The 21,161-nt window shown below is 38.0% G+C and overlaps 2 protein-coding genes across 2 annotated transcripts in view; one reads left to right on the forward strand and one right to left on the reverse strand.

Moving 5' to 3' along the window:
• The window catches only part of nav2b (neuron navigator 2b), a 66,977-nt gene extending 63,877 nt beyond the window's left edge, over positions 1 to 3,100 (forward strand). Inside the window, exons 35-38 of the mRNA XM_079450452.1 lie at positions 59 to 255; positions 421 to 539; positions 642 to 845; positions 961 to 3,100. Coding sequence (XP_079306578.1) covers positions 59 to 255; positions 421 to 539; positions 642 to 845; positions 961 to 1,086 — 646 coding nt within the window. The 3' untranslated portion in view covers positions 1,087 to 3,100. The remainder of the gene's footprint in view (positions 1 to 58; positions 256 to 420; positions 540 to 641; positions 846 to 960) is intronic.
• A 795-nt stretch (positions 3,101 to 3,895) lies between these two features.
• On the reverse strand, positions 3,896 to 6,508 carry dbx1b (developing brain homeobox 1b; the record flags this gene model as incomplete). Its single annotated transcript, XM_079450617.1, has 4 exons — positions 3,896 to 4,207; positions 4,297 to 4,499; positions 5,856 to 5,957; positions 6,157 to 6,508. 4 exons carry the CDS (start codon positions 6,506 to 6,508, stop codon positions 3,896 to 3,898), a joined length of 969 nt encoding a protein of 322 aa, XP_079306743.1.
• Between the last annotated feature and the right edge of the window lie 14,653 nt (positions 6,509 to 21,161).

Here is a 21,161-nt window from a genome sequence, read left to right on the forward strand (position 1 = left end):
ATGGCATCATGCAAGTCTATGGTTAGAACCGGTTTCATGTTTTGTCTGTTTGTTTCAGATGGATTTTATGTGCCAATCATACCGAGCCTGTGAAAGGCTTTCTGGGTCGTTTCCTACGCCGGAAGCTTCTGGAGACGGAGATCAGCAGTCGTGTAAGGAACGGGGAGCTGGTAAAAATTATTGAGTGGATGCCGTCTGTTTGGCATCATCTCAACCGCTTCCTGGAAACGCACAGTTCTTCTGATGTCACGATTGGTGAGTTCACAAACAAACAAATAAGGACATGCCTTCCCAAATAATAGTATTTTATAAAAACAGGTTTTTTACTTAACTAATAATTTAACATTGATTTGTTTACCTTATTATAATTCACAGATATGCATAAAATACTCAAACTTAACTCTAGCTTGTCCTTTACAGGGCCGCGGCTCTTTCTGTCCTGCCCAATGGATGTTGAGGGTTCAAGGGTGTGGTTCACTGACCTGTGGAACTACTCCATCATTCCCTACATGCTAGAGGCTGTCAGAGAAGGGTTACAAGTATGAGCATCTTCATATTTGTTATGTGTTACTAAGAGAACATGCTTAAGTGAACAAATGAATGCTGCATTGTAGTGAACTTGTCCCCTGTGTTTTCTGAAGATGTATGGGCGTAAAGCAGCGTGGGAAGATCCGGCGAAATGGGTCACGGAAGGTTTTCCCTGGGCATCCAGCCCGCAACAGCACGAGTGGCATTCACTCTTGCGACTCCGGCCGGAGGACGTGGGGTTCGATGGCTTTTCTCTGTCACAAGAGGGCAGTCCAGGCAAACAACCCACTCAGAGTAAATCAGAGGAAGACCCTTTGGTACGATTTCATCCGTACTGTCTTAAATTCCATATTTACCATAATTATAGTGATTTGGATTGTCAGGACTTAAATTACCATGTAATAACCTTGACACTTATTTCTATGATCACAGATGAACATGTTAATGAGACTGAAGGAGACGGCCCACTGCACAGGCACAGAGAGTTATGACAGTGATTCCACAAGCAATAGTCACCAAGATGATGTGCTGGACTCTTCACTAGAATCTACACTGTGAACAATATTTACATTTACGTTTATGCGTTTGGCAAACGTGTACATTCATCAGGATGTGTGTTCCATGGGTATCAAACACATGATCTTGGGTGTTTCTAACACCTTGCTCTACAAGTACAATTGGGACCAGCGCTCCTTTTTTATATTAAGTTTTGTTTTAAACAATTCCAGGGTGCTGGAAACCCTGGACATTCATGGAAATCAAGGTACTAGTAAGCCTAAAAATAATCATTCTACAGTAAGGTACACAAACCCTGATTGCACATCTACTGGAATGAAACTCCTCGATGATATAAAACCAGTATAGACAAAAAATATCAGAGCCAGTGGTTTCATTTTTTTAAATGGACCGTAGATGGCAGTATAACTGTGCGTTTTACTTCTGCGGAGGCACCTTCTTGTTGCACACCACCCCATAAAGACATTCTTGGAAAATCAGTTTTATATTCTCAGAATTCTTGCTAAACATTTTTAACTGGATCTCATTTTTGGCGAGTTTTATGCACTAGTGATTAACTTTGGTGCTTTATAATAATGCCTTTATGTCAGTACAACTATTATGAGGCGCTATCTGGCTTATGTGTTACAGATTTGTAACTAAACAAAAACAAGACATTATAGGTTTCAAATGGTGCGCTGTATGTGATCTAACTATATTGAAGTTGCTTTTTGGCAACAATAGACTCGTGTTGTTTGGAGAAGTAGTGAAAATATCAAAGCTATCAAGAATTTATTTCATCTTGTGTCTAAAGAATTTTGTGTGCCTCTTTTTATGTCACAAACATTAGTTAACAGGATACCTGTTTACATAAACGTTAACTTCTATGCAATATTGTAATATGTAAAGAATTTGTACTATTAATTTGACTGGTAAACTTTAGTCAGCAGGACTTGTTGGCAAATAATCTACCAACCATATCATAGACATCTATCAGAACCATCTAAAGAACCTCAAACCACGCTGTCGGCTTTCTTAGACATTTGTCATTAGTTTCTGCGAGACGTCCTATAGTTTGCAACTACTTGAAATAGAGTGTGACAGAATATCTTATTTATGTACTTAAAGGAAACTTTTAAGGGAAATGTTATAGAAGGTTCAGCCAATGTGGCTTCAAATTGTAAGTCTTTTAATATTAACAGGGGTAGCACTTTTGTAATAACTTGCATTTTTATTGTTGCTAATAAGATTTTTGCAATGATTTTACAATTAGGAAGACCTAATGGACAATACTGACTATGCTTTTGTAAATTCTTCTGCTTTCCAAATAATTGTAATTCTACAGCTTTCGGGCAAGGACAAATGCACCGAATCTGAGAGTCCTCTATGTAAGAGTATGTTTATCCAAAATACTTGTTGAGAGAAGAAAGGTCCTTCTTTTGTGCACATCATTGAGAACTACACACTAAAGATCTTTGGGGGTAGTTATACATACATTCAAAAAAGTCTGGCCCATGGGTGCGTGTGATGTGCTTTACTCTCAATTGAGGGTTAGCGTGTCTAGTGGCCCCCTCAGGAGCATTAACATGGCCCACATTTGCATGCGGTCCAAATAGATTATACAGAAAGTATCTTTATTTGGCTGACTGCATGTTATTTTAAACACAAAATGAAGCGCTTTAGGTTATCACTCGTATGATTTTCAAAAATATGGTTGCAATTTTTCCTAGACACTGCCAATAATCTAGCTGGGTCACAAGTACTGCCGATTTAGAATATATACACATGAAAAAGTTTGTCAATATAATAACATAAGAATTTAAATGAAAATCATAAAGCACAAGAGGAAAATAGTGTCTTTTATTTCCCATGAATTTCCTGGTTCAGAAATAGGACTGAAGTTTAAGTTTGTTTTTTGTATATTTTCAGTTGTACTGTACTTTGTAAATATTTTGCCTCAAATCATAGTCTTAAGATAAAGTTTTTGTAAAGTTGTTATCTTTTGAGTTCACTTTAAATTGTAGTGCTCCCATGTGACACTTTTTAAAATAAATGTGATTTTCCTATCCAACTATCAACTTTTGTCAGTTATTCATAACTGTGAACTTTGTTGCGTTTCAAGAAGTTTAGAAAAGAAAACTGTGTTGATCTAAATTATCATGCATGCAGTGAAACTATGAGATGATCAAAACAAATTCAAACAAGTTAATCAATCTTTACTTTCTAATAAAAAAGTGGATCTCCGATGTTTTGTTTTAATTAACGAGGAAGCCTAAAAGTTTAAAATATGTGCTCTTTTTTTGTCCGATTTGTTTTTTTTGAGAAGTTTAGGCCATATTATATATTTTGCCTCATGAAAATTCAGATCAGGACCACAGAAAGAAAAATGTATTGTAATCTCATTTAAAACCATAAATGAAGATCTATTGCCCATTGAGAAATTGAATTTGAAGTTGTAGGATTAATCACGCAAATAGCATACTTTAACACGCAAATAAAATTAAGACAAGCAAATTACATTTCGCAAGTTTAATGTGTAAAAAATATTTTTCAAGTCTATATACAATACACCTTTACAAAGACAAACACCAGTATACAAAATAATATAAGACTTAAGTTAGAAATGTGCCTTCTACGCATTTAAGATTACAAAAAAAATCCAAAATCCCGGAGAAATAGTAAAATAATCTTGGTATAAAAATTCAATACAAAATATTCATTAAAAAATATGTACAAGCTGGCAAAAACGCAGCGGTAACATAATAAACGTGTAATCTTTTTAACGGAAATGTTCGCAAGGTCAAAGAAATGCGGTGATTTTTCCAGTTAAATGAAAACATACATTTAGACTACACACAGTCTGCTAATGTAATTATGACACATTTATTTCCTCGTCTTCTGATTCTGAGAAATCTGAGTGCTTGCTCGAGACGGAAGATGGCGTAAAATGTAAATCTGAGTCGCGGATGAGCTCGTGATCTCCGTGGGACTGGCAGAAAGGCGCGCGCGGGCTTTCTCCGCTCATAGCCGCGTCGTTATCAAACTTCGTCGCGACGTCGCTCAAGTCAGGGTTGGGATTCATTTTCGTCGGTAACGTTTGTTCCCTGCATCCACCCGACGAAAGCAGCTCTCTTTCCTTGGAATTGCGCCATTTCATCCTTCGGTTCTGGAACCAGATTTTGACCTGAAGAGAAACAGTTAGCGAAACGTGAGCAGTGTACCTCAGACTTTCAAAGGCTATAAATGTGTAGGCCGCTGGCGTCGTCGCCCTACCTGAGAGTCTTTGAGGCCGAGTTTCGTTGCCAGTTTCTTTCTGTCTGGTTTGCTGATGTACTTTTGTTTCTGAAACATCTTTTCCAGGGCTTTACGCTGCACGTCAGAGAAGACGGCCCGTCGAAGCATTCCTCTTCTCGGCTTCCCTCTGGCTGTGAGCGGCCATGCAAAAGTTCCGGGAATAGGCACGGGTGAAGACGATGCTGTAAAAAGAGGCGAATTGAATTGAATGCTATGATATTTACACACCGAAACATGCTAGCGTCTAGCACAACGCGTCTCCCTCAAGAAGAGGAAGTAGCTCTCGGGCCTGGAATGAAAGTTGAGCTTTAATGTTTTTTAAAGCTGCCCGTTTGAGTGATAAGGAACGAGGAAGCTAATTAGCACATTGCTTGGTTCCCAAAAGCATTGGTATGGTAACAAGGGCGAGCAGTCATTCAGAGCGCTCCAGTGAAAGATAGAGGTGCTAATGAAGCGTGGACGGTAATTGTGTAGTAATGAACTGACTGAAAAAGGCTTAGGACAGGCCTCTAAAGCCATATATTACGGCCACAAAAGAGATTTACACTTTAAAACTAAACACAACGGCATGCCAGGGACATTTTAAGAATACTGATGGCGGGGGACTATGTTTGCCCCCAAATATTTTCATTAAATGGACACGAAAAGCCATTCATACTGCTCAAGTTGTTTTGTTGACGTATTCAGAGTGCCGTGAATGGAATCAGTCTATTATCGTTGGTCTGAATGAGTGCACGATCCACACAACGTTTTATAAGCCACTTTCAAAGACTATGTGTAGCACGCATTCATCGGGGTGATGGACACGAAGCTTATCGCAAAAAGGCCCGCTTTTTATTGGTTTTATTTGAGCATGCCCAATACATTTAAAGTTATCCAACACTATCGTCATTATCCTTGAATTATTTAGAGCCATTATTGTTTTTTAATGATATAATTAATTGAAATTGGTTGAGAACGCAGTAATTAAGACCAGTACACCATGTTGGGCAAATTTCATGCTGCTACGTGAAACCGAAATTTTGTCTAGGACGTCCCGTGAAGACTCTCCCACACGCTATGTGGTCTTGTGAGAATATTGAAACACTGAATGGAAGCTAATAGGGGAATTAGTCCATGACTGGTAAATGCCCATCAGCAGCATGCTTAAGTCAACGACGGGTCTGTGTGTGGTTACCCAGAGGGAGCTGACCAATTGGTCATGGTGCTGAAAGCATTGTTGCCAATCAGTAACTAAGTACACTGGCTCGGTGGGAAAGGCAGCGATGAAGAGACGCCAACAGTTTGCTTGTGAGAGCGGGCCCGCCTTAAATTGGGACCATGACAATTCCGGCTAATTTGTGGATTAGGGTAAGCAGTGCAAAATGTCAGCAGTCACTGCGTTTGCTAAATAGGGCATCAAATTAGCGAGACTGATTCCACAATGTCCTACAAATTCCAGCATTGGACGCAGGTTCTAGGACCCATCAGTTTGACCAAATTAAGAAATGACACGGCGACGTTTATTAATTGCCATATACGAGGAAGAGATAACCCACCTGGGAAATATGATGTTCTGATGAATGGGTGGAATGAGCCGTCAAAACAAGGAAACGGAAATATTTTTGCCGTCAAACTCTGTACTGATGGTGGCGGTGAAGCTGTGACACAAAATAAACACAATCAAATGAAATGCAATAATATTGATGGTTCTTCGTCATGACAACATTTTAAAATGGGTGCCTTCTCGGACCTTTAATATAGGCCAATAATAATAATGCATTAAGTAATTTAGGCCTATTTCATGCATTCACACACATGTATGTATGAAATAAAATGTTCAAATTAAGAGAAACTTACCGTTTCGTGTTGTTGACGAGAGAATTGCATTCACTCCAAATTTCAAGTAATTTGGATCATTATTAGTAAGTGATGTTTGTGGCGAGCTTGGTCTTTTTGGCAAAGATGTAAACCTGGCGACGTGGACCTCAGAGGAGTTGTTAAAAGTTGTGGCTCCGAGAGATGCGCTTGGAGACGGAATGCTCCTGTGCATGAGGGTGGCAGGTCTGCTGATCCTCAACAGGTCTTCCACCAGAAAGCTCGAGTGCGTGGTAAACGCCGATTGTAAACTGGGTGGCAAGGAAAGAGCCGCCGAGGGCCGCAAAAAGTTCGGATACATAGCTGGGGGCGCAAGAACACTTGGCAACATCATTGCACCGTTTTCGTCGAAAAGCGCAGAATTCACGTCTCTCTCTCTCTCTCTCTCTCTCTCTCTCTCTCTCTCTCTCTCTCTCTCTCTGCGGAGGCGTGCGTAGTTAGAGTCCAAGAGGGCAGACTGAAGGAGCTCTTGCCCGTCCCTCTCTTTTCCAGGGGTTTTATAGTGGACCGCTGGATAAGCCTTTGCTAGGGTGACAGCTCTAACAATGAAGTTCAACCAAATTCTCCCCATGAGTTCCGTTTACTCGAGACTCTGCGCGCCCTGATTGGACAAAAAAAACAACAATTTCAGATTGGATAAGACTTCACAAGTAAACCATAGAAAAACGTTTCTTTACAAAAAAGTGTAATGCGGGACACTGAAATAGTTAACCAGCATCATCATATGCCGTTACAAATACGGCAGTTAAATGTAAATTCGGTTTTGCCACCGAACAGCCAGATTTGCGGGGGAATTGTCTGACAGAGCTACACCTTAACAAATAGGCTAAACTAAAGGAAAGACGTTAATATTAGATTACATTTTTACTAGTTAGCCCAACTAGTGCAAGATATACAAGACAAATAACAAATGACTAAAATGACAAAGTAGTTGCTGGACCAACATTGTATTATTGTTAAACAAAAAAGCCAACGCGGCGTAATTTAGTTATTATTTCTTACATTTACATTCAGTTATTTAGCAGACACTTTTATCCAAAGCGACTTACAAAGAGTTCGGGGAGCAATAAGCGATATGTCATAAAAGAGCAATAGTACAATAGGTGCTAATACAAAGTTACTTTTTTTAATAAAACATTTTGATGTTCGTAATTAGTTCATAATTATTTTGGTGCCTGAAGAAACAAGTGACATTTTTATATAGACAATTGGATGGAAGGTGCAGATGGACACATGTAAATACAAAGAATATTATTGTCCTACATGGCTGACTGAATTTGGCCTCACAGGTCACACACATTTTCTTCCATTGACTTACAGAGGGTAAAAAATAGGAATTTAATTTCGAGAGGAGTTTGGTCGGAGAACACGCTGTGCCACACGTGGATAAGGTTTAACGTGCTATTGCAAAGCACAACCTTTCAAGTATTGCTGCTGAACCGCAGGGGTAAAATTGCCAACGCCTACCGATAAAATATATTATTAAACGAAAAAAGCGAGAACAAAAGGATTTCTCCTTAGAGGGTTTTATTGGGACAGACGCGCTCTTCTGTCAGATGCACCAAAAGAGGTGAATCCCTTGGCCTGTGGGCTAAGACCTGTGACTAATGGCGTTTGACCGCTGCTCTGTCAGGATTTGTCCCACTAACCATTCTTTCTCCTGCAGTTACCTTCACATTTATCTCCGCGGAGTCAACTCGTGTGCTTTGATTTGGATAAAAAAGAAGTGGGGAAGACATAGACCGCGTGAGCGATGACACGGGGACTAACTCTCCATGAAATTATGCGCCAGGCGTTGCTCCTTTGCAGCAATGGATTGTAATACTAGATATTTAGGCAATATTTTAGAACTTTTTAAACGGGATCAGGTGAAAAGCCTTCTTAACCCAACTTAAGAAGTCTTAGCAACCATCTTAGTAAAAGAAGGGAAATCTTAGTGGGGGGCATGCATCGCTGTAGAGTGTGGTGATGCTGCGGGACAAGTGTACTCCCAATACACTAACAAACAAAGAGTAGGACTCTAAACTATTAACAGTCAAAGTAGCTTTATTATGTTAATTCCATTATGCAAAACCGATCTGAAGTGAAGAAAAGCTATTTTCATATTTCTATCCAATTATAGTTAAAAAAATTTAGCTGGCCTAACTAAATGGCTCAGTTACATTACTTTTTATTTTTTGTTAAATGTGCAATATTTTTCTGCATTCTGCTTAAACAAGTATTACATTTATCGACATGCCAAAATCAAAACCATATGTGATTACCATGTAATTATTCCCTTTTTAACAAAATAATAGGACCGTTAGATTTGCATCACGTTTTTAGCACCGCCCGGGGCAGTCGTATTAAGACACCTCACCACCTTCAGAAAACCAAGAGGTCTGCTACACGTTCAAAGCACTTTATTCTTTTTCTTGCACTTGAAAATCCTTCTTTTGTACCTATCAAGCAGATGGTTTGCAGGAAATATAGCTTAGCCTCGGTGACCGAAACTAATTTCTGCTTGCTTTCCAATGCGGGCACGATTGTTTTTTCTTTACCAAATAAAGGGAGTGCAGCTGGTCGGGCGCTGAATTAAGCCCATTAAAGACACATTTCCAAGATATTATATCCACATAAATGTGCCTTCCATCCTCCAGACATAAACTAACGGGCGTGACTTTGCCTGACAGATTATGTTGAGAGACAATATATTTTACCCATATTTGGTCAGTATAACAGCTAGCATAAATCAAACATGATTTGGTGTTTTTCCACATTTTTAAATACTATAACGTATTAAACACTAGGCTACTATTAAAGCGAGTAATAATAATAATAAAACTAAAAACAATTATTTTTATTAGACATATTATTATTTAATTAAACCAAAAATACTTACTAATTTTTGTTTTTATTATTGAAATGATGTGATATTTTCACATTGGATTTGAGTCTGGCTTTTAACATCTTAAGCCGCGCTCTTTCTAGCGGACCCGTTTAATGCAGGCCCAGCATCTGTTTCTCTAGATCCGAAAACGGCAGAACATTGAGGAGATTAACCAAGTGCCAAAATACAGAGGAGCATTGACAGGCATTAAATTGATATTAACTCTGCATTAAACATAACGCCAACACTTAGACGGAGCAAATTTAAGTCTCAGAACAAAGCGTTTAGATTTGCGCCAGACACCTGTTCTGTCGGTTAGACAGCATTTGCAACTCTAAATTCTTCGCCAAATTACAATGAATACAGTTTTTAAATATTAATTTAACAAGTTAATTTCACTTTTGGGTAGTTATTTTGATTTATAAAACAAAGAAAATGCACATCTGTAAATAATACAAAAAAATAACTGATAACAAAAACAAATGTTTATGAACGTTTTAACTTGGGTGTTTGTAATTTATAATTTTGTACTGTATGTTAAACTGTGCAACAAATGAAAGTAGTTTGCATTAAATGTATTACGCCTAGAAAACATTTACCAGTAACAATTATACTTATGCTGTAAGGAAGGGCAAAATATATATTTTTTCGATTCATTGGCAACAATGTATTTTCAGAAAAATTCCAAATTTTTCCTAAAACCTTAATTAACAAAAAGTTTTAAAATTTAACATATGACATACATTTCCTATGAATAGTATATTTCACATCTTTTGTTGACATTCCCTTTAGTCTTTCTTGAAGACAAAATATTTTCTAAAACTATATTTTATGATCTTATCATCTAAATTGGTCATGAGGGCTGAGACTACATTAATGTGGCAAAAGTATTTTATTTTCAGTTTAATCTCATAAAAGTTTCACAGTTACAGCTAATCTTTTCAGAGTCCTCGGCACCTGGCAGGTTTTTGGAAAAAGCTTATAAATAGCTCTCAAATACTGTTCTGGGGAAGCCCAAGCGTCACCATGCCGCTTATAAAAAAGGAACAATCCTTGTGGTTGTCAAGACCACTTTAAATTAAAGGCTTGTTGCTAACAAGCAATCACTGCTGCAAATAAAATGACCCTCGGTCATGCTAACCTGTGCCATTTTTCTTGATGGTAATAAAGAAGCACATTAGAAAGCCACTCAAAGAGCTTTAAGATGAGACAAGAAAAAAATCTGAGACCATGAAGGGGGGCTCTTTATTTAAAGCTAAATGCTTGTATGGGGCTGCAAGGCGGTTTGGAGAGTAGGCCATCAGCACAATCTTTAGCTTTGTTTTAGACCCGTACTCGGAGAGCAGGGGAAAGAACCTTGTCGAAAGGGTTCTATTGAGCATGCCTGATAAGTTGAACACGGGGCAAAGCAGACGTGGCCGAGGCGCTTGTGTACTGAGGAGGAGCAAGGGTTGTTCGCTGGCCGTTTGAATGGGGGACGCCAGCGCCCGTTGGCTGGCTGGTATTGATGTGGTTTAGCCGAGTAATCGGATTGAAAGTGAGCCACGGTATTTGTGTCAGTTCACATTTCGTCAAATGCATAATATGCATGGCCTTGGCGTGGGGATTCTGTATTGAGACTTTGGCGTGCAATTCAGTGTTATGAAAAGGCCAAGCCTCATTTAATTCAAATATAACTCTCACTCACAGCATTTACAGATTGATATATTTGCATAACAGCAAAGAACTTTTGCCTTTTCAAGATCTGCGTATGTGTGCTGCGCTTCTCCCTGGCCAGGCCTTAAAAGGGGAAAAAATGAACCCAAACGTGCGAAATTAACGTGTACATTGTGAAGGAGTGGGTTTTCTCACAGGGATAAGCAAACAGGGGTAAGGGTGAGAAAAAGTTAGAGTATGACATTTAGCTTTTTCCCACTGCTGGTGCAATATGTCGCACCGGACAACAAAGCAAATGTGCAATGGTGGTGTAATTCGCCTTAAGTGACGTGAACTCTCACACGGTGGCACTTCCAAATGGGATTTCATTGTGGGCTTTGTTGTCATGTTTTAGTTTTTAAATCTCTCTTTTGTTTGCTACAGTATGTTGAGCCCTTTTTTGAGCTAATTGTGTATTCTTTGGATTACATTAGCATTTATTTTCTTTAGCAGTAATACAGTTTTATTACACATTTTGCTCTCCTTTGGTAAAAAGATTAAGATTAATTATGAACATGTTCATTGGTTAAAATAAATATGATAGACACATTTTTGTTATGCTACCTACCATATTTATTATTAGTTAAATATGTTATTCTTTAGACATATTTAGCAGTTTGCAAGTCTCCTCTTTCTAGGACGGCAACGCTGGCAGTATCACACAGTCTCGGTGGACAGGTGTTGTCAAATATAATAAAAGAAAAAGGTGCTAGAAACAATCTACCACCAGAACTACCTTAAAAACCACGTTTAACCAATGAGAAAAGCTGTAGTCACACCAAATATAGGTTTGATTTAGTTAATAAATAGTCAATTCATGACAGAATTTTGAAAACATCTATCTACAGCATATTGTGTAACAATTTACATTTCAGTACAACCTTGGAAAGTATTCACAGCTATACAAGCAGAGAGTAGACAGTACTCTGAACTTTTTTATATTCTCATAACTGGTAAACCGGGCCTTTGAACCTGTCTTCATTCTCTAGGCCTAATCCATGTTTTACACTTTCCTGTGATCAACCACCCTGCTCAACCTCCAGAAACAGATGCGGCGGTACTGCTTCTTCCGGTAAAGACTGAAGGGTGAAGGGTAGATGGTGTTAATATCTGCATGTTGGACCTGAGATTAATCTTAATCTCTTCTCTGTGTGTCGCAGGGCGCGAGTTCGAAAGGCATGGGGAAGTACCAGCGGGGGTGCTCTGGTTCTGGATCTCCTGCCCAGAGAGGATAATGCCAGCGGCTGAGCCTGCTGGTCCTATGGAATCCAGTCGGAATCCCCGCTGCTCCGTGCTTTCACCGCACACTTCCTGAAGAGGTGCATGATATTGGCTACCTACCTCTCTAGCCCAAAGAAAGCCTCTGCTAACAAGCTGTTTCTGCTCCCCAAAAGCCGTGTTTCTGGCGTACATCAAAGTTAAGGCCACTTCTTCAGAAAGTTTGGAAATGTGTGCAGGACAGATGAATGCTAATCTCCACAACGAACAGTTTCTTATGAGGATAAAGCATCTGCGACAGGTGTTTACATAGCTGGAATCTCTCTTGTGGCTAGCACTGCAATCCCGGTTTAGTTTACAAAAATACAATCACTTCAGACAGGTTAGTTCATAAATCCAAGCATCCCCAAAAGACACCTTGAATCTATAGAGCAATAGAACAAGTTAAAAATATATAATTTCCACGTTTTTAATGCATACAATCCTCTCCAAAAAGCTAAAAAGATCTGTCCTCAATGTGTCCCTCCAAATTGCGGTGAATGAGGACAGAGGCCGAGAGAAAACAATGCTTTAAAAGTGGAGGTAGAGAAAGAAAAGAAAACAGGCCAAAGAAGGACTTCAATTCTTTTTTGAGGGACTTCATAAAGTGAACAGCCACTCTAGACTTAGTGTTACTTTCTGCTGTCTGCTAATGGTCAAGACTGATGGCATCAAGGATCTATACATTCCAGCGAAACCTTTGACCTCCTATACATTCTAAAGACCCTCTTTCAAGACTGACATTTGTTCAAACCCCTGTCAGTATGTTGCTGAAAACGCATAAAGAATCAACCTTGAAGGCTACAAAACTGTCTTGATAATTTATAAAACTGTATATTGGCTACAGTGTAAAGCCATATGGAAGATCCGGGCAGTATTAACGTCCCACAAGACAAATTTATTGTCTTTTCTCCTTAAAGTAGAAGCGCTAGAGGCCTCTACTCAAGCTTCACACAAAAACCCATCCATGAGTAAAAAGGCAAGCTGAACACTTGGCCTGCCCAGCTGCCTTGAAGTGAATGGGGTTTCTTTTTGAGGCCATTGAATGCTTTCTGTCTCTCTGCATACAATGTAGGTGTTACTGCTCCGAGAGAGAGAGAGAGAGAGAGAGTCAGGAAAAGAGTCACTTGAAAACTGAGGCTGTTCCTCATTCTCAGTCAGTCATGAAATCATTCCTTCTTCAGATGAGGAGGGGGCCTGCTCACAAAGGGCCAGGGTACTCTCAATGGCCGTCCTAACATTTTTATGGGGCCCTTTCTTATCCTAGATAATAAATCTGATTTTAAATAAAACATGGATCCTCCTGTATATTTTTATATGGTAAGCACAGCCATTGAGCAAGACTTGGCCTTATAACTTGTGCGATCAAATGAGAAAATGTCACTAAAAAACAAACTCAAGGACAGTAATAATCATACACTTCCCTTTCCTGTAAACATGCCTTCCTTTTTAACTCCATGCAATTTCCGTAATCGATTTTTAAGTCTTTTTTATTTTATTGACTACTTTTGCCCTTTTCTTACCTTTCTCAGTGCTGAAGACAAAAGGGAGTCTTTCAGCAGTCTATAACCCTCGCTGGGTCAAAGCGCAATCTAAAGACTATTAAGGCCAAAGAGAGAACAAAGGACTGGTGGGGGGAGTTGTGAAAATGGACGGCCACCATTCGGCTTCAGTCGAACGTGATGCAGAGTTCGAAAGTTTCGACGCAGGTTTTGCTGTATTCATGGAGGTCGATGACTGAATGGGAATCCGCTGGGTGTCCACAACGGTGCAGGAGACTTTTATTCTCTGCGGCCTCTCAGAGCACAGTCTGACTTGCACTCGAAAGGGCGGCCCTCAACCAGAGGTGGCGAATGGTGCAGGCACGCGATCCTGTCTTCTGGCAGGGGGCTGATAATCAACACCCTGGGCCGACTGTCGGGCTCGACTTCAAGAGGCTGTCTTCTAAGAGGCCAGAAAGTCTCTTCCCCTCCCCACTGTTGTTTTGAGTTGAGATGGATAGACTTTTTGTGCAGCTGAGCGTAGGCTGTGGGTAGAGAAATGTTTAATACTTTTTATAGGCTAGCCTAGAAAACTACTAGGATTACTTTCTCATTCTTTATTATTATTTATTTTAGAAAATGTATAAACTCATCAAACATCAGAACTAACACAAATTACACTTTTAATAATCCCATTTACTAGGTTTCACCCTATTTTCTTTTTACGCAATATTAAAAGATGCTGGGCTCTTGAAGGCAGCTTTTGTGTCATTATTTGATCTGTCAGTCATTAAAAAATAACAAAAATATTATAAATAACACAACAATTTTGTGGAAAATCATTTCAAACATGGTTTGACCATTTTAAGCCTTCCGATCAAAAGAAAAAGAGAAACATTTAGGTAAAGTGTTCCTAAGTGTCAAGTTTGGGTTACATTAAGGGTAATAAGATACATTTAGCATTTCTGTTCCCAATTAGGTTTGTTTGTTTTATGTAACAATATAAGAGTGTTTTTTACAAAGTACAGAGCTTTAAATGTTGTTTTACAATCACGTTTTTCAAAACACTATGACGTTTGTTTATCTCAGTATTACACTAATTGGAATGAATAGGATTTCTTTATTTATATCTTCTTTACTTATGACATCTAAATGCCTTTGCATCACTCAGACATATACTGCAAATTTAATGGAATAATATATATATATATATATATATATATGTATGTGTGTGTGTGTGTGTGTGTGTGTGTGTGTGTGTATATATATATATATATATGTGTATATATATATATATATATATATATATATATATATATATATATATGTGTATATATATGTGTGAAGAGTTTGGTTCCAAAATGAGATAAGTCCGCTTTTCAAAGTTAAAAAAAAATCATGTTTTATACTGTGCATTTCAATTAATATCAATCAAACTGCAGTTTGTTGGTTTTGATTTAAGCCATGATAATAAAAAATACAGCTAACTAACACAATAAAACACAACCAAAACATGATAACATGATAAAAAACATGATTTTTGAAAATTCTTAAAAATTTTATAATCTTATTTTGGAAACAAAATCTTCATATATATATATATATATATATATATATATATATATATGAAAGTGACCTATCTGTCAGTTATGGTGACCCATAACCGCAATTTGATTCTGCATTTAAGCCATCCAGTGAACACACGTCGTGAACACACACACACACCCGGAGCAGTGGGTAGATATCACTGCAACGCCTGGGCAGCAAAACATATATATATATATATATATATATATATAATAGTAAAAATAAGTTAAGAAAATGTTAGTGATGCTTGCCATGGCAAAACTCAGGTATTAACATGATGTTAAAAATATCTACCCGTTAACTTTCATTATTTTACTTACTTTTAACAAATTTAATCATAATGATTTATCTCATACTAATTCAAACACATGGCTTGCCCCTCTGGGGTAAAACAAACATGGCTGAAACTTTTAAAGACTTAATCTTTTTGTGTATGTGCCCTGTTTATTAAGAGCTTTCAAATTCTTAGAAGTAATTGGACAACATCGCAGACAAAAAAGGCAAGAAAAAACATTTTCTGTAGGAAATTATCACATGCATCTTTTGCTCTCAGTCTGAAAGCCGTGTCATGTTCACTATACTCTCTCTAAGATTATAACACACGCTCAACCTGCTTTCCTTGTAGTCAGGGCCCCAAATCAGATTTCTCAAGGGTTGCCGTCACACACACACCCACACACACTGAAATAAAAAGCAAAGAGGAACTGGCGGCTATTCCCAAGCAATGCCTGCTCTCCGCATATTAGCCCCTGTTGAAAAGGGGTCTCGGCGAATGAAAGCATTCACCAGTCATTCATCTCCCATTGGCTGATAGGGCCTACTGGTTCGCCAAAATGCGCCATATCTGTAACACTTGAAGGAGTCCAAAGGTTAGGCGAGAGTGAAAGCCGGCACTTGATGTGCTCAGTGTCTCAGTGGTTATGGGGTTTGCTCCTTTTTGTACCTTCCCAGCAGGAAGCCTGTTGTCAAGTCACATTCACGTGCCATCGGCGCACACTGGAGGCCTTCACCTGTTAGAGAGCCACCACACAGACTTTTAACGCCAGAATATCTCCTTTTGTGCTTTGACTGCTCGACCTTTTCACAGAACAGACTGTAATTTTTCATGGCTTTAGTTTGCATGAATGCTTTACACTTCCATGTCTAAACATCGACAATGAGGGAATTTCATGGACTGCACTGGCAAGATTCTCTTACCTCCGGCTTTAAAACCTAAAAAAACTAAATCAGACTCTCTATCAAATGAGCACAATTTATGATTATTATCAAACCCTGAAAATTTCAGTCTGCTCATTTATTCTCACGCAGATCTTATTAAACATTTGTTGGCCGTTATTTGGTCTTGTCATTGAAATCGGAGTGTTGCCAGCAAAAACAAGGCATGCTTTTTCTCACTACAAACATTTCCAAGAGAACAGATGCATGTCATGCATTCGTCTCCCTGGATTACGTTTAGGACAAAAAATATGCTTTCGGTTACAGTTTTAAGAAGGTTTGTCTCAAGCAGGACTTTTATCGGCTTCAATATAATTACTTAGTTTTATCCTTAAGATGCCGTCAGTCTTTGTTAACTACTTCTTGTGTGAGAGGAGATCTGGGCATCAAGTGGCCGAATCTGTTGGATGGGACACCCTTCACAAAAGTGTATCCAGTGGTACAGACAGACGGCATTACCCCCTCCTAACGCTATGCTTTTGCATTTGAATGCATCAGCGATCTCTTTCTCTGGCTGAGGGCTGCGCCACTAACATCTCTAATCCCTAAAATATTGTCAGACCCCATGAATGCTGGCAATCCGGGCATATGTGTAATTATTCTGTAATTCCCCCACAAATGTGATTCCCCTCGTATGCGTTACGGGTTGACACCCCCCACCCTTTTGTCATCCAAATAATTGTTTCTCTCCTTTTTTGATAAATCTGAGGAGGGTACGGGTGGCTCAATAGATAAAGCAACACGAGCAGGTCTCATATGACCGTGCAATTTACATACTGATGGTCTCTCCCATCTCTTGATTCGAACAAAGGGGGCAGTTTGAAAAGATGAGCGAAAATGAGTTTGAATTCAGGGCGTCATCTCAAAGAGAAAAGTATTCATACTGGTTTTCAGAGCCAACTCGCATAGAAAGTGTTGGACTGCTTTGAGATTATACGGTTATTTTCAGATAAACAGAAAATAACTAATATTACATATTATATTGGTAGCAAAATAAGTTGGCCATCTAAAAAAGTGAATAAATATTACAAGAAATATGAAGAAAACTTTCTCACAATATGTGAAAGATAATAGAACTGCTTAATGTTATTGAGAGCAAACTGAGTTTTCTGCTTTTTCTCATGAAAATCTCGATGATATGACAAGTCTCCTCTAGATGTCAAAAACTGTGCTCAGATAAACCAAGATAACTAAGTTATGCAAAAACATTACAGTCAAAGATCTTAATATGTACACAAAACGTTTCAATTGAACTCTTCCAAAATTAACAAATTATCTTTTTAGCTTCAAACTTTTATGGAATGTCAATAAATATCACACTAATAAGTACAAATAATAAAATGTTTGAAAAAGTGCGCTTATACAGTTAAATATACTTAAAGTGCTCTATTTTCACACACTTATTTTGTACTTAATACACAAAGATAAACTTAAGAAAATCTATGTGTACTTTTTTGAGACACCATGAATAGAAGCACAAAAAACTATTTTTAGTATATTAAGTACAAAATATATGTTAATAGTAATGGCAATAGAGCACATTTAGTACATTTATTTTAAAGGGAAAGTTCATCCAAAAAAACTCACCCTCGAGTTGTTCCAAATCTGCATAATAATTTTTTTAAGAACAAAGAAGTTTATAAAGACAATGTCCTACTATCGTAGTCAATGGTGGCCAAGAACATTTTGGTTACAAGCATTCTTCCAAGTATCTTTCTCTGCGTTCATCAGAACAAAGACATTTATACAGATTTGGAACAACTCAAGGGTGAGTAAGTGAAGACAGAATTTTAAATTTTTGGGTGAACAGCTAGCTTGACTTTTACATTAGGCATCACTACATCATCTGAGCAATAAGAGACATCTGAGCACCGTTTTCAAAACATTTGTTCCCCTGCAGTCCTGAGGTCAGATTATTGATTCAGTTAAACAATTGCTACATTTTCAAAAAGGCTGTAGAGTTTGCTTGAGATACGAAACCGTATAAATTGCATCGATCGAAATAAAAAACCTCACTGCCCAGAGAACCGCCATGCTCTCCTCCCTGCAACAAACCGAAATACACATCCGCGCCGATGCGCTTTACAAAAGAAAACTGTTAATTACCAACAAGGGTTATTTGAAGGAGGACTTTGAAGATGCTGTATTCATCTCCCATTCAAATCCTCATATTGGAAATAATGAGAGTGGATGACATGGGCCATGGAGGGGCCTCGTCGGTTTTAATTTGGAAACCTCTCAAAGTCATTGTATCTATTAAGACCTTATACTGGCAGCAGCAAACAAGCTTAACTTAAAGTCCAACTTCACACTTCTCTGTGGCTTCTTTCGGCACGTAAGAAAGAAATCCCAAATAAGCTGAGCCTGCTTGTGATTCTCTGCCTTAATTAAGACACTTGTGGCCAACTATAGAGCTTTCTTTCCCATAGTGCTGCTCACGAGTGTGTGTGTAAAACAAGCGTGAAAGGAGAGAGAAACTACAGAAGAAGTGTTTGGAGAGAAAAACACAGATTAATTAATGGACAACTTCACTTGAAAAAGACGGAGTGGGGGCACCTGCGATCTCTAATTCCTCTGTCCAGATGGGCCGATGTGGTTGAAAAGACTTCTTCACGAAACTTTTCTATTTTTGCACTATACAGGAAAAAGAGATATGATAAGCAACAACACAAAACATATCAACATTATAACAACCTTTTCACAAGTTAATGTCTTTAATGATATCCAGAAAAGATTATTATTTCGAGTTGTTGCTTATTCAGAGTTCAGGAGATATCTTGGGTGTGTTTGGTCCTACAATTTGCTAGATAAATGTTTGAATTACACTTCTTATAAATTCAGCACAGTTAAGACTTTGTTGAGGTATTAGCTGAAGCTTACAAACTTACTCATTTTGTCAGAAGAGAACATCATCTGAGATGTGTTAAATTTCTGAGATTGTCTTTTATTGCAATCTAGGAAATTAGGATCTATTTATGCATTTTTGATTTGCGTTTAAGAGATGACATAAAGCGATTTCAACTTTAAAAAGCTGTTTAAAATGAATCCCACTCCAAGAGGCTTTGTTTTATGCATACATTTAATTATTCTCTCTTTTTTGTCACCCCTCTTCTTTCTACCTCCCTTTAATGTTTTCCTTGATCTAAGCTTATAGTTTCTCAGTGCTGAGAAGACTCATGGGGTCAAGGCCAACAACAAAAGGCATGAAAAGCTGCTTGCTCATATTTCTTTGAGAACTGTTTTAATCTTCTACGTCAACCCTGAGTGACTCACCCATAAATCAGATTATGAACAGTGGCATTAAAGGACAGAGACCCTGGTCTCAAGGGATTTGGCCACAGCTTGGAGTGTCCAGGTCTATGATGTCACCTCTGAGACTGTCACTCATTGCTATACGGGGCTCAGTGTGGACCTCTGTGTCAATTCAGTGATGGATCATGGAAGAAGTTCATTCATGTGCAGATTGTACACGCTGCTATGGAGGTGTTGCTTTAAGGTGCATGTGTCCAATTAAAGCAGAACAAATGATGGCTTTGGCAAATTTAGTCACACAAATGCCGTTTGCATTGAAAATGCCAGCAACATTAATATGATAAAAGACACTAAAGGTATATTATATATATATATATATATATATATATATATATATTATTATATTATAATTCCTCAGACAATTATTATAGATCATTAATCTAACTGTAGACTGTCCAAGGGATAGTTTCCTCCAAAATAAAAATTCTGTCATTATTTACTTACCCTCTTGTCCTTTTGAACCTTTGGACACAAAAGAAGATATTTTTTAAAATGTTGGTCTCTATTGGTTTTGTGTTTAATAGAAGTCAATGGGGAACCAATGGTTTTCTTTTACCAACATTTTTTAAAATATCTTATTTCATGTTTTGCAGAATAAAGAAAGTCATGCAGGTTCAAAATGACAAGAGGGTAAATGGTGACAGAATTTTCATTTTCGGGTGAACTATCCCTTTAATGTTTTCCAAGCACACTGACACATTTATGCTTATAATGTATTTAATATAATATAAATAATATACTGTATAGTATATCATCACTGTCTTTCCGAAACCTCGGATCTCCAAATGAGGGATAAAAAATTATTAGATACTGTGTTGTCAAAGTTAACAAGCACTTTTTAAAACTTTTTATTGGTTAGTTGTTTCCAAAACCCAGTGACAAACATAAAGGGTGACTTATCATAAAAATGAATGCCAAAAGTGTCTCATAAAATATGGAGATACAAAATTTGTGAAAGACTGCAGTGATATGCAGTGATATGCTTATTTAGGATATATTTAAACATGGTTATTTATGGTCATCAAACTTTATAAGAAAACAATTTTATCTCAACTGACAGAAGAATGAAAACATTAGAACAGAAACAATTTGCGCAACTTCAATAATCTATATTGTAACAAATTACCCAGCATACATGATGTCAGTTTTTACAAACAATTTATTAAACAAATATTTACAAATCTGCAAATTTACAAAACTAATTTAACATTATGCGTTCAGTGTGTTGCACTTGGCCTTAGATCAACATTCAGACATTGGTTAATGGGAACCAGTGTGCATCCTGCATGAGAAAGCAGCTAGTGTCCAAATAATGGCCAGATTAGCTTGAACAGATGGAGGGGGTCACAGTCCAACAGCTAAACACAGAGCACATAAAGACAATGTTTAAGCAGAGTCTATTCTCGCTCAAAGACAATGTCAATCAAACCCGCAACTTTCTAATGGACATTTTACATCGTTCCTTAAACAGGTGTGTGTTAAAAGCGGTGAATTTGTTAAATGGAGCTGAGAGTGCTACCAAGCCAGAAGGCTTTATAAAAGCCTTTTGGCTTGCTTTTAACTGCTTTGCT

Source organism: Barbatula barbatula (assembly GCF_947034865.1).
Source record: "Barbatula barbatula genome assembly, chromosome: 25".
In the NCBI taxonomy this organism is placed as follows: Eukaryota; Metazoa; Chordata; class Actinopteri; order Cypriniformes; family Nemacheilidae; genus Barbatula; species Barbatula barbatula.